The sequence below is a fragment of the Cydia splendana genome, chromosome 13 (genome assembly GCF_910591565.1).
Source record: "Cydia splendana chromosome 13, ilCydSple1.2, whole genome shotgun sequence".
In the NCBI taxonomy this organism is placed as follows: Eukaryota; Metazoa; Arthropoda; class Insecta; order Lepidoptera; family Tortricidae; genus Cydia; species Cydia splendana.
Window position 1 is genome coordinate 13143590 of NC_085972.1, and position 14462 is coordinate 13158051.

Here is a 14462-nt window from a genome sequence, read left to right on the forward strand (position 1 = left end):
TAATTTTTCCCTTGATCCACGAGACGTTTTCTGGAAGAAAAAGAAGGAAATAAGTAAAAGTAGGTTCATGTGGCAGCGATGGAGTAAGTATTTTCACATGAGTGCAGTCTAGTGCACTCAAGATATATACTAAACAATCGCCAGGAATAATATCCATTAAACAAGGCAGCACATTAGAACTAGGTGCCTTAGTTAAACCTAATAAGTATTGCATTCCCAGATTATATATGCCAGAGATAACTACTTATCATACATAACTATCAAACAATAGGTAGGTACATATCTCAATGCACAATACAGCCGCACTCATACTTATTCAAAAAAGTAAAAGTTACTAAGACATTCCTTGTGGAAAGTCACAGTTTAATACTTAATTCAGTAAGTCAAAAGAACTTACCTTCTGTTTATAGCATCTACAAACTGCTTGAGGTTCAGGCTTACAGTAGTGTGGCCAATCCAGTAAGTAGTGCTCCAATGGACAAGCCATGATCTTGACTAGTCCCACGTTGGTAGTTGCCATCAGCTAGCAGGTGTAACTGTTACACACCAGCAGCTGCTGCTGCTGCTGGTGGTGTAGGTGTGCTGCTGGTGTGGTGTATACTGTTAGAACCTAAAACAAATAAGTACCTAATTAAAGTACCGGCCAATAATATATCACCTCCATGCTTTTACGGTATAACTTTTTTTATATTTGTGAGTGACTTCCACAGCTTTAGGTAGTTTAGTAGTATTCCTTGTCCAGCGATGAGAAAAATTGGTCTATGTAATGATTTTTTCATAGAGGTTTTTTGTTTTAATGTATGGTCAACTTCATTATTTTTAAAGAGCTTTTTTAGTAATATGCTGAGTCTCTTATTGTAGTTCACAGTATTTCAGTATTCATAATATCTTATACCTTTAAACGAGCAATTCTTGTATATTTATTTATTTATATGTATATATATTTCGGGGATATCGGAAACGGCTCCAACGATTTCGATGAAATTTGCTATATGGGGGTTTTCGGGGGCGAAAAATCAATTTAGCTAGGTCTCATCTCTGGAAAAACACGCATTTTTGAGTTTTTATATGTTTTCCGAGCAAAGCTCGGTCTCTCAGATATTATTTATATAAAATGACTAGTAAAATATGAAATCTACAAACTAACCTACTACAAGTTCATACAAAAACACACAAAGGTGATATGTTATTGACCGGTACTGTAAATCTAATTTTGTCAAGTAGATTTTCCCCCTTAGGTTCGGAGGTTAGGATATGAATGTTGAAGTAAATAGTAGCTTAAGTAACCTCTGTTAGTAGGTTAGTAGCATAAGTAAGAGATTGTACAACAGATATCTTAACATACTAACTTTTACATATAATAATGAGGCCGGTACCTAGTATTGAAGAGTTTAGTAGCATTGTCATTAAGACGTCTGTTTTACATAGAATCAATGATTTCAAATATAATAGGGTCTATGCATAGAATACATATTAACTTTATAAGAAACACTGCAATTTTATAGCTTTACCTTTGAGATGTTTTGGTAGGTAACCCATCACCGTTTTGAAGCTCGGCGTTAAATTCGGCACATAAGTAAATGCACTGCACACTCCTTACGCACTCTGTAAATATGCCGAAACTCTTCGTCCGTCATATCAAATGGGCTGCAAGTGTTTCTTAAAGCTGTTTACGATATTTTTCTTCAACAGCAGCCGCGAGTAGGAATAATAAAATTTGACTTCCCTGCGAAGAAAATATTGACAATATTATATACAGCGGAACATTGTAACTAATAACTCTCAATATAATCATAGAAAAACTGATATTTACCTGTAATTTATACCTTAAAATATGATTATTCACTACTTTTGCTTTCACGACAAGGCTTATCGTCATCTAAGAAGCACGTAGTTAAAATTAACTAAGTTGAACTGTCAAAATGGGACAATCTGTCAAATTATCCACATCTTATCCAACGACCATGTTATGCAAATTGTCTTCTATCATCTACCGCTGTCAAATGTGGATAACTCCATATATCGTCTGCAACCATAGTATGGACGATAAAACCGACGATAACGGCCGTTTTATCCACACCTATTGCGTGATAACTACCTTGTCGTACAACCTTGCTAAGCCCGCTGGTTAAGCGGGACCTGGATAAGTGAGAAACCTCTATATCTGGGACTCATGGTGCGGTCCCGACACTTTAGCAATGAATTACCTCTGTTAGTGAGATAAAACGAACCTCTATAACTGGGATTAGTTGTTGTGATTTTATAGTCACATTTACCTCTATAATTGAGACAGAGAGTGTATATTACCTCTTTTACTGAGACTATATTTATAAGATTACATTTTCCTAAATGTTTTTTAGGGTTCCGTACCCAAAGGGTAAAACGGGACCCTATTACTAAGACTTCGCTGTCCGTCCGTCCGTCCGTCCGTCCGTCCGTCCGTCCGTCTGTCACCAGGCTGTATCTCACGAACCGTGATAGCTAGACAGTTGAAATTTTCACAGATGATGTATTTCTGTTGCCGCTATAACAACAAATACTAAAAACAGAATAAAATAAAGATTTAAATGGGGCTCCCATACAACAAACGTGATTTTTGACCAAAGTTAAGCAACGTCGGGAGTGGTCAGTACTTGGATGGGTGACCGTTTTTTTTTGCTTTTTTTTTTTTGTTTTTTTTTTTTTGCATTATGGTACGGAACCCTTCGTGCGCGAGTCCGACTCGCACTTGCCCGGTTTTTTTTTTTAGAATTTTATACGAATTACCTCTGTATCTGAGATAACATCAATCTATGACCTCTGAAACTTGGACTTTATTGATCTATTTCCGTATTCTTACTAACTCTTAATAGTCTATCCACAAATTCCGCATTTGCTTAATTGCGTCTAAACGAATTCGAGTTTCATTTAGTGACTTTATGTAGTTAAAACTATCGAAATGAAAACTGAAATCTTGATAAGTAACAAGAATAAACAAATTTTCATTTAATAAATTTCTAAGACGCAACGAAGTCCGTATCAAATTTAATTGAAAAAATCTATCCTTTAGAGAATCATTCAAAATAAATTCAAAGAAATATTTAAAAAGACTTAAAGAATATTTAGGGACAAGGATTATTTTACCTAAACATTTAAAGATAATTACATAATACCTTATTAACCACCTCTATAACTGAGATATATCCTCTATTCTCACCTCTATTAATGGGACCATTGGGACCCTCTGTAAATGAGACAGAAATTTATTTGTACCTGGCGAACTGAGAGCCTGGGTAAGTGGAATACCTCTGTAAGTGAGACAAATCTGCTCGTCCCTTGAAGTTTCACTTATCCAGGTTTCACTGTACTAGGTACAGAAGACTCACTCTGTAACAAAACGCGTCTGTTACGATCAGTACAGATATGGCCGCTAGGTGGCGACAGAGCCACGCGCGGCTTATGGCTTTCCCCAAAATTGGGGCCGAACGGATGTACTTTTAGCTACCTGTAGCAAAGCGACGAAATCGCAGAGTGAGCCACGCCTGGTCAAAGGTGCTGCACTGCACATGTCAGTATTTTTGCAATTTTGCGTAACAATACGATGGTCGGCAGAATGCATTCTGTAACGAATTAGTTAAAGTGCCAAAGTACTAAAACTGCCAGACGCTTTAAAGGCTTACCGTATTTACATACATCAAGTTTAGTGTTCTTCGAACATATCCAAGAGAACGTTAAGTTTACTTTGTTTTGTTATTTACAACAGCCTGAAATCTTGCAGACGTATGTGTGACCGTGACCTCCTACCTATTGTAACACATACACTTAATCGTTTTGTAATAGACGGCATCCCATCTACCATTACAGTAGTTTAATGTAGTAACCCGGCAGAAACAACATTAAATTTGTTTTCGCATATCTAGGACATCAGACAAAACAAAACAAATTGGCAGCAGAGTGTAAAACAGTCGTTGCACGCGAAGATTTGGAAGTGATTTAAGATAACATTACGCTGTACCGTTGCGAGATCGTTTGCCTGTGCGATGCCGGCTCCTCACCGTTACTTTAACGCCAAATCAGCCCACAATGCGATCTGTATACTTTGATTCGGATAATAAGTTTAGAGTCACGATCCGGTTCCGTGAACCTGTCTACGTAATCTCTCGCCTGGATTAGAGGCTTCCTTATACGGGGCGAGATGCATATTATTTTGCATCAGACGTATCGTTAAGACAGATTGTGGCTATGAATTATACGTATTAAAGCTTCCAACTTCACGGCTAATACACTTTATTCTATAGATTTTAGAAACGATTCCCTGTATGTAAACACCTGCCATACAGCTTGGGAAAATAAACTGCCAACTTCCTTATGGCTTCTCCTAATATTTAAGACAAGACTACAATGCAGTGACGGCTCGTAAATTAGGTGGATACTATGGTCAATAAATTGAGGTAATTTTACTATTATGCTGCCATTACCATCAATGTCAGGATAGGGATCCCTATCGCGAGAGGGTTGGTTTCTATGTGGACGCTCCCGCAATAGAAGTACTTAAAGTTTCTTACCAATTTAATGACATCGGTGAGTACCTATAATCGGTGAGTACCTATACATGTATAATGTATATACAGATGCAGATAGAACTTAATATGATTTTATACAATCGAAATACAGGGTGAAATTTTAACCACCAACCATACTCTGCGTATATAGTAATTGAACTGAACAACTTTTATTATGAGACCAATGCGAAAATTTGCGTGTCCCATAGAAATGAGCGGCATCACATCAGACGGTATTTTAAAAACTTACATTGCTATTTCATTTATTGTGGGCTGTTACCTACGTATGTAGTTGGACCGACTGGGACACAACCATTAGCTGAAGATTGGCCTGTAACATTGTACTCAATAGAATCCCGCAATAGATAACTAACAAGAATTACCTACTTAATACCTTTTGGAAGCGGTGGTGGCCGATTGGATATGACGTCCGACTTTCAATCCGGAGGTCGCGGGTTCAAATCCTGGCTGGTACCAATGAGTTTTTCGGAACTTACCTATGTACGAAATATCATTTGATATTTACCACTTGCTTTTCGGTGAAGGAAAACATCGTGAGGAAACCTGCATACATCCGCGAAGAAATTCAAAGGTGTATGTGAAGTCCCCAATCCGCATTGGGCCAGCGTGAGGACTATAGCCCAAGCCCTCTTGCGAGTGAGAGGAGGCCTGTGCCCAGCAGCGGGACGTATATAGGCTGAATGATGATGATGATGAATACCTTTTGTGAATGTCTAAAACCAAATGTCAGTTTACGCCTGAATAATTACTCGAGACCAAGAGCAAGGCTCTAACGTCGATTAATTTTACTCCTAGAACTTACAGGCAGGCGGAAATTTCATACTCAACTGTTTCATAGGAGTGATGGCGAGTGTCAATCACACGTCGAGGATAAAGCGGCGCTAGCACGGGGCAGGTAGACACGTAAGTATCGGCTTGTGCCTTGGGGATGCGAATTAATACGTTCGTTGCCCCGTCGGACGTCGCGCCGAGCCCTAACCGGATTCCCATAGCTATACTGAACGTTCCACTAAGGCAAACTAGTATCACTGTGACATTAACATTCGTAACAACTAAGCGTAAAGGTGGCATACTTATTCTGGTTTACCTGAACCAAACGCTCGCCTGCCGTTGATAGCTTGGAACAACAAACCTGTGCCACGCTGTGTTTATATCCTCAGTACCTATACACACACGTATTCAATTGCACACCTATTATAATGTCTAATCTTATGGCCGTCTCGTTAGATACCGGTAAAGATGATTACACTATTTTGCTTATACTAAGTAATTTATAATGATAATTATAGCAAGCATAGCAGAGTTATTTAAATGCAGGCTTTAGCTTTAGCTTTTAGCCACAGCTTAAGTAAATAATGTTGGGGAGATTATAACAAGGGTACCTACCAAATAGCAACGAGTGGCAAATTTGCGTAGGTAGCATTTTGAAAGTCCTAATTCAGACTATGCATGAGACCTTGAGTGCATGTTATTCAATTTGAACTCTTAACTAAATGCTAATATGTTGACAAGTAGGTAGGTGGCTAGCTTAACAATTTCATTTCAACACTTGCAACAACTTTCTGTGGCATATAACATGGCCACCTACTTATTACAATAATAACGACTTAAATATGTAGTCTGATGTCGTACTCTCATAAATTAGCCATCTGTTCAATACCTATGAAATTATCCCTATCTTCCTGTCTGACCTTTAGCGACAAAGGACATTTAGCGAATACGTGACTCCGACTGCAGGCACGCCTCAGCTATGGCGTCCTTTGTTATGTAAAATAAAATAACAAAGAATACGAAATCGGCAATGTTAGGATCCCTAGGAGGTGTGCCTGGCGACCGACGAACCGGTTTGACCGGGAGATTCTTTGTTTGGTTATCGCGAGTCGAGACGTCGCGACTCGACCTGACATCGCACCGAGGCGTGACTGACGCGCACGTTTATCGTTTTCAGAGGGAGCCGCGCTGATGTGTTCGCTGGGAGAGTCGGGCCGCTGAGGCCCGCACGGGCTGATGGCGGCCCCGGGTGTGCTCGCGCTGCTGGCGGCCGCCGCGCTGGCCGCACTGGCCGCGCTGGCGCAGCCGGCGCTCGCCGCGCGCTTCGGGGACCGACTCGCGCCGCGCGTGCCCACCTACACGCCGCGCCACGCGCTTCACGACCGTCACGTCTCAAGTGCCGACTACGAAGTGGAGTACGATCAGGAGTATGAAGAACAAGCGTCCTTCGAAGATAGTGAGGCTTCTTCGGAAACGGAGCCTCCACCTCGACGACCAGCCCGTACCGAGGCTCACCGTCTAGAAATGAGCACTGAATACTTTGTAGTGCCCCAAAGAACTTCATCGACGCCCCCGCCGCCCACTCCTTCTCGGCCTTTCGTATCTACAACCACACACCGTCCATTAAATACGACAGTGGTTGTACAAACGGCGCGTATATCGATGGGAGCTCTACGGCAGGAATCATGGGCGGTTCCAATTTTGGCTCTGGCCTGCGTGTGTATGGCAATGATCGCCGGTTTCGAAGCATTTGTTGTATGGGGCGCGAGCCGCACAGCGCCCAGCCGCCGTCACCTACTCCTGGGTCAAACGCTGCTATTCGGTTTGTTCACCTGCGCCGCTTCAGCCGCACTGTACGTCGCCACTCCCACTGTATTCACTTGCGGTGCCGTGCGTTTCGGAACTGGAGTCGCATACGTAATCGTATTCGCGTCTTTACTCGTGAAGTGTGTATTTTTGCTAAGCTTGAACGGTGGTGTGTATCTGCCGGCCGCTTACCAAGGACTTTTGTTATTTTTCGCGGTAATGATTCAAGTGGCAATCGGCGCCCAGTGGCTAGGCGGATCGCCACCGCGAGTGATGATCGGCGCGGGCAGATGTGACACGCAGTTATCGGACTTGTTGATGTCGTTGTGCTACGCGGCGTTCCTGATCGCCGTGGTGTGCGGCGTGGCGCTACGGTCGCGCGGCATCCGCGACAACTACCGCGAGGCGACGCACATCGCGGGCGCAGGCGGCGCGACGGCCGCGGTGTGGGTGTGCTGGGTGGCGGCGGCGCTGGGCGCGCCCGAGCGGCACCGCGACGCGTGCGTGGCGGCGGGGCTGCTGGCGACATGCGCGGTGGTGTTTGCGCTGATGTTCGCGCCGAAGGGTCGTCGGCTGGCGGCGCTGGGCCGCGAGGGCCGCTGGGACGCGGACCGCGACGAGGGCCTGAGCTCGCTGGGCGCCGGCGGCTCGGGGTACTCGCCCTCCTTCTTCCACTTCAAGCCCGTGAAGTACGGCATGGTGTCGGCCGCGGCGCCGCTGCCCGCGCCGCCGCCCGTGCTAGATCGCAAGGAACCGCCCGCTCAGCCAGCCGGTTAGTTAAGTATCTAAAATGCGCTAATAGTAAGAACTAGCGCTTCCACGCACCGAGATGTGATCGCAATATGCCGCATTCTGTTCGCAGATCTGTACGGGGCGATGTTCGCGAGCTCGCCGCACATGCATGCGCGTCCTATGTGCCCCCCACCGCACTACCCCCTGCACCCTCTAATGCACTACCACTACCCGCCTTATCACTACATGTTACCACCAGGTAGGTATAACATAACTGCACTGCCCTATTACTCAATTGCATTCGATTTGGAAAATATTTTCTACACATTTTTATAAACTTAAATTATGTTCCCACTTATAAGTACACTCCCTCACGCTGGAATTTACGTTATCATCCTATTACAGTTATAATCACTTACTTCTTATTGCATAATTTGCACTGTGTAAATACATAATACCTAGTACAGTAGGTATTGCAGTTTGGTTTACGAAACCAAGTACATAAATCTATTGGGATTCAAACACTCTTGTGCATAGCTAGGAAGATTTAAATGGCTTGACTGATTTAACGTAATAGGTACCTATGAGGTATTATTTGATTGGTCTTAGTTGTGGGACTGGCATTAAGCCGAACCGACTTAATAAACCGCGACACGCGAACCGCATGCTACTGTTTCAAAGTACAATTTCGGCTCTTCTAATATCGCGAACATATTTTTGTAAGTTCCTAACTGTTATGAATAATATAAAAATAACGTACAACGAAGGGGTCAAAGCTTTGGTTAATATTGTGTTATATTGGGTACCTACCTACTCCCTTCGGTCGTGTTTTAATTTATCGCCACTCGTTTCGAATTTCCTCTTTTCCGCACTTGTATCGTAAATAACTACCTATTCTTTAATATCCAGAGAGTACTTAAAATGGGGTCTTAAAGTGGAAGCGGTCGTACACTTTCCTCTTAAGACTAACTCACGCTTAATCACGCCAAATTTGAGGTTTATATATATTTAACGGTTATACATACATAGTACCACCATAGATATAAAAGCGCATCGCCATCTCGTGACCCCTCGAAAGGTTTTAAAGTTATGTGTTTTTGTAATTTTTTATGCCTGAGACTATCTAAAATAAAGGCGAGGCGAGCGCGACTTTTTACAGATGGATTTTTAAATTGGAGCACTGAGGGCTACCTATTAGCTACCTTATCCCTTGCTGGAGATTTTGTCGCGAACTGGACATTTTTTTCCTCATCTCTTAAGACCCAATTTGGCGTAGTAGCACAGGATCAGGTAGCTGCCCTCAGTGTCCCATTTAAAAAGTCCAACCTGTGTAGAGCTAAACAGTCTTTATTTCTTAATGGGGTTGGCAACTGTCAAAGGTTTGCATAGATGGCGCCATGATAGCTTGCCTTCTCTAGTTTTGTTCTATAAGATTTGGCTTAAAGGGCTGGCAGCTGGCATCCAGGCCATTAAATTCCAAAAAAAAAATGGAAAGGGCAAATTTATGCTGGCGCCATCTGTAAAATTCTTTGACCGGCTAACCCCCTTGTCTCCGGTCAAGATATAGATGATGATAGTGGAGTATTCTGCAGGCATGATGGTGCGCGAGGAGGGCAACGTGTACACGACCGTGGAGCCCACCTTCAGCAGCAACCCCAACGTATTCTTCCAGCGCACGGAGCCGTTGCATGCCGGCATGATGTACTGAGCATCTGACAAACCAGCGTTCCGCCGCGAACATGGATTTGACAGCACCGCCTAGCGACCAGCCTCGTTTTACTACCACGTCTATTTAGGACCAAGATATTGTGTTTTCAGATTAATCTACCCGAAGTGTGTTAAGGTAGCGAATAATAGACTGTAAATTTCTATTCGTTATGTTCCTCCGAAATAAGAGTTTCATTAGATATATTTATTATAATAGGTATAAGCGAGGTCTCAGTAACGTAACGCCATCTAGTGAAACTCTTCGTAGAAAATCAACTTCGTATAAAGATTGCAAATCTACGAGCACAGTGGAATTCTGGAAGTGATGTATGGTGCCGTACTGGAACCCCTATTGCTTAAAAATCGGGACAGAACCATAATGTTACGAAGATATAAATTAGTTTGCCGATAAGAAATAGTACCGTAAAACGGGGTGAAAAGACACGATTTTCAACTTCAAGGACGATTTTCGCCAATAATCCAAATGATAAAAGTAAAAATTTTGATATCATTTTTTGAGTCTTGAAATAAATTTTTACCTACCCGATTCAGAGAAAATCAAAGAAAACTACCTGATTTCTCCATATCCTTAAAACGGGATCGATAGACACAAGAAAGGGGTGCATAGAAATTTAAGTTTTAGTTGTCATAGGCATCGAATTTGGTCATTATTATGCTGATACTCTATTGGCAAATGGTTTATATATCTGTTAAACAGCTATTTCACACAAAATTATCTTTTTGTGTCTTTTAACCCCCAAGGCGTGTCTTTACATCCCTTTGTTGTATCTAATCACCCCCTATGGCGTAACTATTCACCCCATATGCGTGTCCATTGACCCCTTTATCACGTAAAGTTGCTTGTTATTAGTTTTTTGCAAAAAAAATGCTTCTTTATAGAGAAAATTAGTGATATTATTTATTATTAAGGTACTACAGATACTATATTACCAGGTTAGCTAACTTTTGCTTAGTAAATGACAAAACATGTACCGCTAGAACAAAGTTCAGACAGGCTTCATTTCTTACCTCGGCGAGACCTTACTTTAGAGTCAAAAAAATCTAACTTTTAGGCAGTTTGATTAAGTTCTTTTGGTATTAATGTAGAGAATAAATAGTCTAATACGCATTCCAAAAAATCTAATTTTAACGATGTACGTTTTTAAATATAACAACTTGAAAGAACGAGTTCAAAATTTCTCTATTCACCCCGCGATTTCTGTTGACCCCGTTTTACGGTATATGTCTTGTAAAGCTGCCGCCATTTGGTAATTTCGTCCAAGGTATTATCCCGGTGGAACAGTTCTACATAAACTGAATTTATATAAGGATAAATTGTCCGAAAAACGATGCTGAAAGACTGCTGTTACTGTATAAAGTTGGATAAAAAAATTCTTAAATGGTTTTATTAGTACGCTAGGAATTCGTAGACAGACCGGACATTTAACTTTACATGTATCCTATTTAATGAATTCATCAAATACGTCACTTGCCAATTGTTTTGTGGTTTGATATTTTTATCAAATTATTTGATTTTGGACTTTCATTTTGGTGTAAATGTGTTTTTTTTTGCCCTTTCGTCTAATAAATATGTTGCTGCCTATCTCCACAATAAATAACACAACATGATGTTGAGGGTGTGAAGGCTTCTAATGTAATTATATTATTATTATATTATTATATTGTTTAATACACTAGCAGCTGAAAGCTGATGCGTGTATATCACTGCACTTGTTTTTTTAACGATTAGTGTTCATTTTTTTTTGTTCAAGTGTTTGTCAAGTCTGTTTTTGAAACTATTCACTGAAGGAGCACATATCACTGTTTCTGGCAATTTATTCCACTCGCGTATGACGCGGTTTGATAGAAAGTGCTTCCTAGGATTGCTTGTGCTGGGAACTCGAATAATCTTTGAGCTGTGGCCTCTTGTGGCAATTATAGTAATTCTTTACATAAATATATGCCTACTTTATGCAGTATGAAGCAGTATATCTAATAGTAATATACGAAAAATGTAAATATAAGTCGAATCTTAAAAGATAGTGAAAACGAGGTTTGTGATTTTACGTGTACTTAACCCACCCTGGAAAACTGAATCAGCTGATTTCTGAATAGGTTAAATATTTTAAGATACTATTAGGTTTACTAATGTAAGCTCTCTTTTATAGTAATGTGTAAATAAAACTTCTGAAGACTGTTTAGATTGTTTTATTATTAAATTATGAACAACTTGTCTTAAATATTAATTCTAAAGTGTACACTCCCGGTGTCTGAGGAGATTTGCGCTCAACTTTCATCACAAACACACAACACCTAGTGTTCAATTCACTTGGTTCCCGTGGAGAGGAGGGCCAGGAGTCCAGATGCTGTTGTCAGGGATACAATGTAATTACTGTAAATTAATCTATTAAGGAAAAAACTTGTTGCAATCAATATCAGATTATGTAAATATAGAATGCTAACTACAGTATGAACTGATATAGACCTAAAATGCACTAGGATCTACATATCTACTTTTACACTACTAAATACTAAGTAAACCAAGAAAAGGACTTACTTAATTTGTTTATTTCATTTGTTATTGCACTTGAATCCATTCTTATAGTTCTTATACTTTGTTTCTTCAAATGTCAAGATTTCACACCAAGCTCATATGATTCATTTTGGAACCATATCTCTATTTCTGTATAACAGATTATTAAAATTTGGTGCACAGATAATTTATAATCTTGAAAAGGACATAGCTTACTTTTTATCCCAGAAATCATCCCTTCGGGATGTGAAGCAGTTTAACAACTTCTTTGCTGATAAAGTCACAGGCAGAAAGTAATATTTCATAAAAAGGATACACAGTGGGTGTGAAGGAACGCAGCAGGTAGAAGCTGCTCAGGATCACGATGGCCAGAAACAGGGCATTGTTGTAGAAGATGGAGAAGGTGGTGGCTTCATAGTCAGCTACCTCATTCTTCTTCCACAGGATCCTGGAATTAACAACAACAATATATGACTAGTTGGAAAATTATTAAACACATAATGTTCATAGAAAAAGAGAAAGTCTAGTCTTTAGTATCTCTATCATTAGCTTATTAGCAATTAGATTTATTTAGCTATAATCAACTAATGGCAACTCAATTTTTGGGACTTAATGAACAAAATGTGTAATGAAATAGAAATAAATATGGTTAAATAATATAATTTATCAGCTTTATAATAAAAATAAACTTTCCAAAATATCTAAGCATACATTTCAAATAGTAATAGGGAAACTATATGTATCTAGGCTTTTATTACATTGATTTGTGTGACTTTCACCAAATACTTTATGCAGAAACAAAATTTTAATCTCCACTGAATCAAAACTGAAAAATTATGCACACCAAGTAGAAAGTTATCAAATTAAGTTTAATGAAAAATCAGCAAGAAAACTTATTTACAACAGATTGTATGACTAAGTAACAACACAATTCATAACAAATACTTGTTAGAATACACGGGTTGTTAGTGAAGTACCAACAAAAGTTCTTATCAGGTTAATTACAACTGTTGAATTGCTAACATATGGAAAGCACAATAGAGTATAATTTATTAGTTACCTTTCGTCCTTCTCCTTCCTGCTCATCTTCTTGTCGTCGGCGAGCTTGCGCGACATCTCGCGCGCCACGGCATCCTCGCGCTTCACCGCCACACGGTGCTTCAGCTGGAACTTGGTGTTGCGGTACGCCAGCGCCAGGAACCAGGTGCACGCCGCCGTCACCACGCCGAACCACGCCAGGGACGAGCTCACCTCAAGAGCGTGTACCCTCCAGAACAACCCTACACGAAAAAACCCGGTCACTTTCACATAACGGCACATAAGTTTTATGAATGAAAAGGCAATCAAATACGCTTAGTTACGCTTGGGAAAGGCATTGTATTAGGAAATAAACACTTACATATGGGAATAGCAGATACGATGAATGCATTCCCATAGAATAGAGCCGACGACTTTGTAGAGACATTTCGACTGAAATCCTGCAGCAGCAGCTCTTCCTCTTTCGTGAAAGCCTTGTTCGTCTTTCCGGACATCTTGTTATGATTGAACTGTAATTTTTAATATATAATTGTTATTACACACTGTTTATTCTTGTAAGAATTAGCACAAACTTCACAAAATAAGCAACGAACCGTACTTCGTGGCTGGCGATTGTCGAAAAAAGACGAAACGTCGGCTGACATGTCGGCGACGTGTCAAATATGTTGCCCTACGAGAATATGTGTGACTTAATGAGGTTATAATTAGTTTTTATTATTTTCAGTTAATATTATAGAGATTATAATAAAAATATTAAAATATACATTATTGATTTGAGCATATATATTTTCTAGTTATAGATTATAATTTTTTTATTCTTAATCCTTTTTTTATTTAGTGGCAACAACAACAACTCTCTTTTTTTATAGCCCCCTCCTCACTCGTGCGCGAATCGCGGCGCGAAGCCGCGAACGCGAGTGTGGCGTCGATTTTCGCAGACAGCGAAATCGACTCCACACTCGCGTTCGCGGCTTCGCCCGCGATTCACGCGCATAGTCTGGAGGGGGCTTATGAGCCATGCAAGCCATGTGAAATAAGTGTGAGCCAATAAGTTTTTCGAATGAATAAAACCAAAAGCATTTATAAAAGGTTTATAAGTTAAAATAGTAATTTAAAATAATTACAACAAGAAAAAAAAATGCCTCCTCTTCATTTTCTTATATTTTTCTTACGCCTGATTTCTGAACGAAAGTAATTTATTCATAAAAACAAAGAAAGAAATTAAAGTTCTACACGAAAACGTCAAATGTTCAAATTTCGAATAAATTCCGTTTGAACTTTGTTGTTTACATCGCGGTTTGTGTTTGTCAGTA

The 14462-nt window shown here is 40.3% G+C and overlaps 2 protein-coding genes across 3 annotated transcripts in view; one reads left to right on the forward strand and one right to left on the reverse strand.

Annotated features, from left to right (window-relative positions):
* Positions 1-11775, forward strand: part of LOC134796111 (metabotropic glutamate receptor 6) — a 28462-nt gene extending 16687 nt beyond the window's left edge. The window contains exons 2-4 of one of the 2 annotated variants that reach the window (XM_063768071.1): positions 6511-7911; positions 8002-8130; positions 9464-11775. In XM_063768071.1, the coding sequence (XP_063624141.1) occupies positions 6570-7911; positions 8002-8130; positions 9464-9579 (1587 nt within the window). In that variant the 5' untranslated portion in view covers positions 6511-6569 and the 3' untranslated portion in view covers positions 9580-11775. The remainder of the gene's footprint in view (positions 1-6510; positions 7912-8001; positions 8131-9463) is intronic. The other variant, XM_063768072.1, reaches the window with a different exon arrangement.
* On the reverse strand, positions 11771-13794 carry LOC134796113 (translocon-associated protein subunit gamma). Its single transcript, XM_063768073.1, has 5 exons — positions 13748-13794; positions 13511-13658; positions 13172-13391; positions 12428-12559; positions 11771-11970 (listed from the first exon to the last, which is right to left on the reverse strand). The coding sequence occupies exons 2-5, from the start codon at positions 13641-13643 to the stop codon at positions 11904-11906; spliced, it is 552 nt and encodes a 183-aa protein (XP_063624143.1). The 5' UTR covers positions 13644-13658; positions 13748-13794; the 3' UTR covers positions 11771-11903.
* Between the last annotated feature and the right edge of the window lie 668 nt (positions 13795-14462).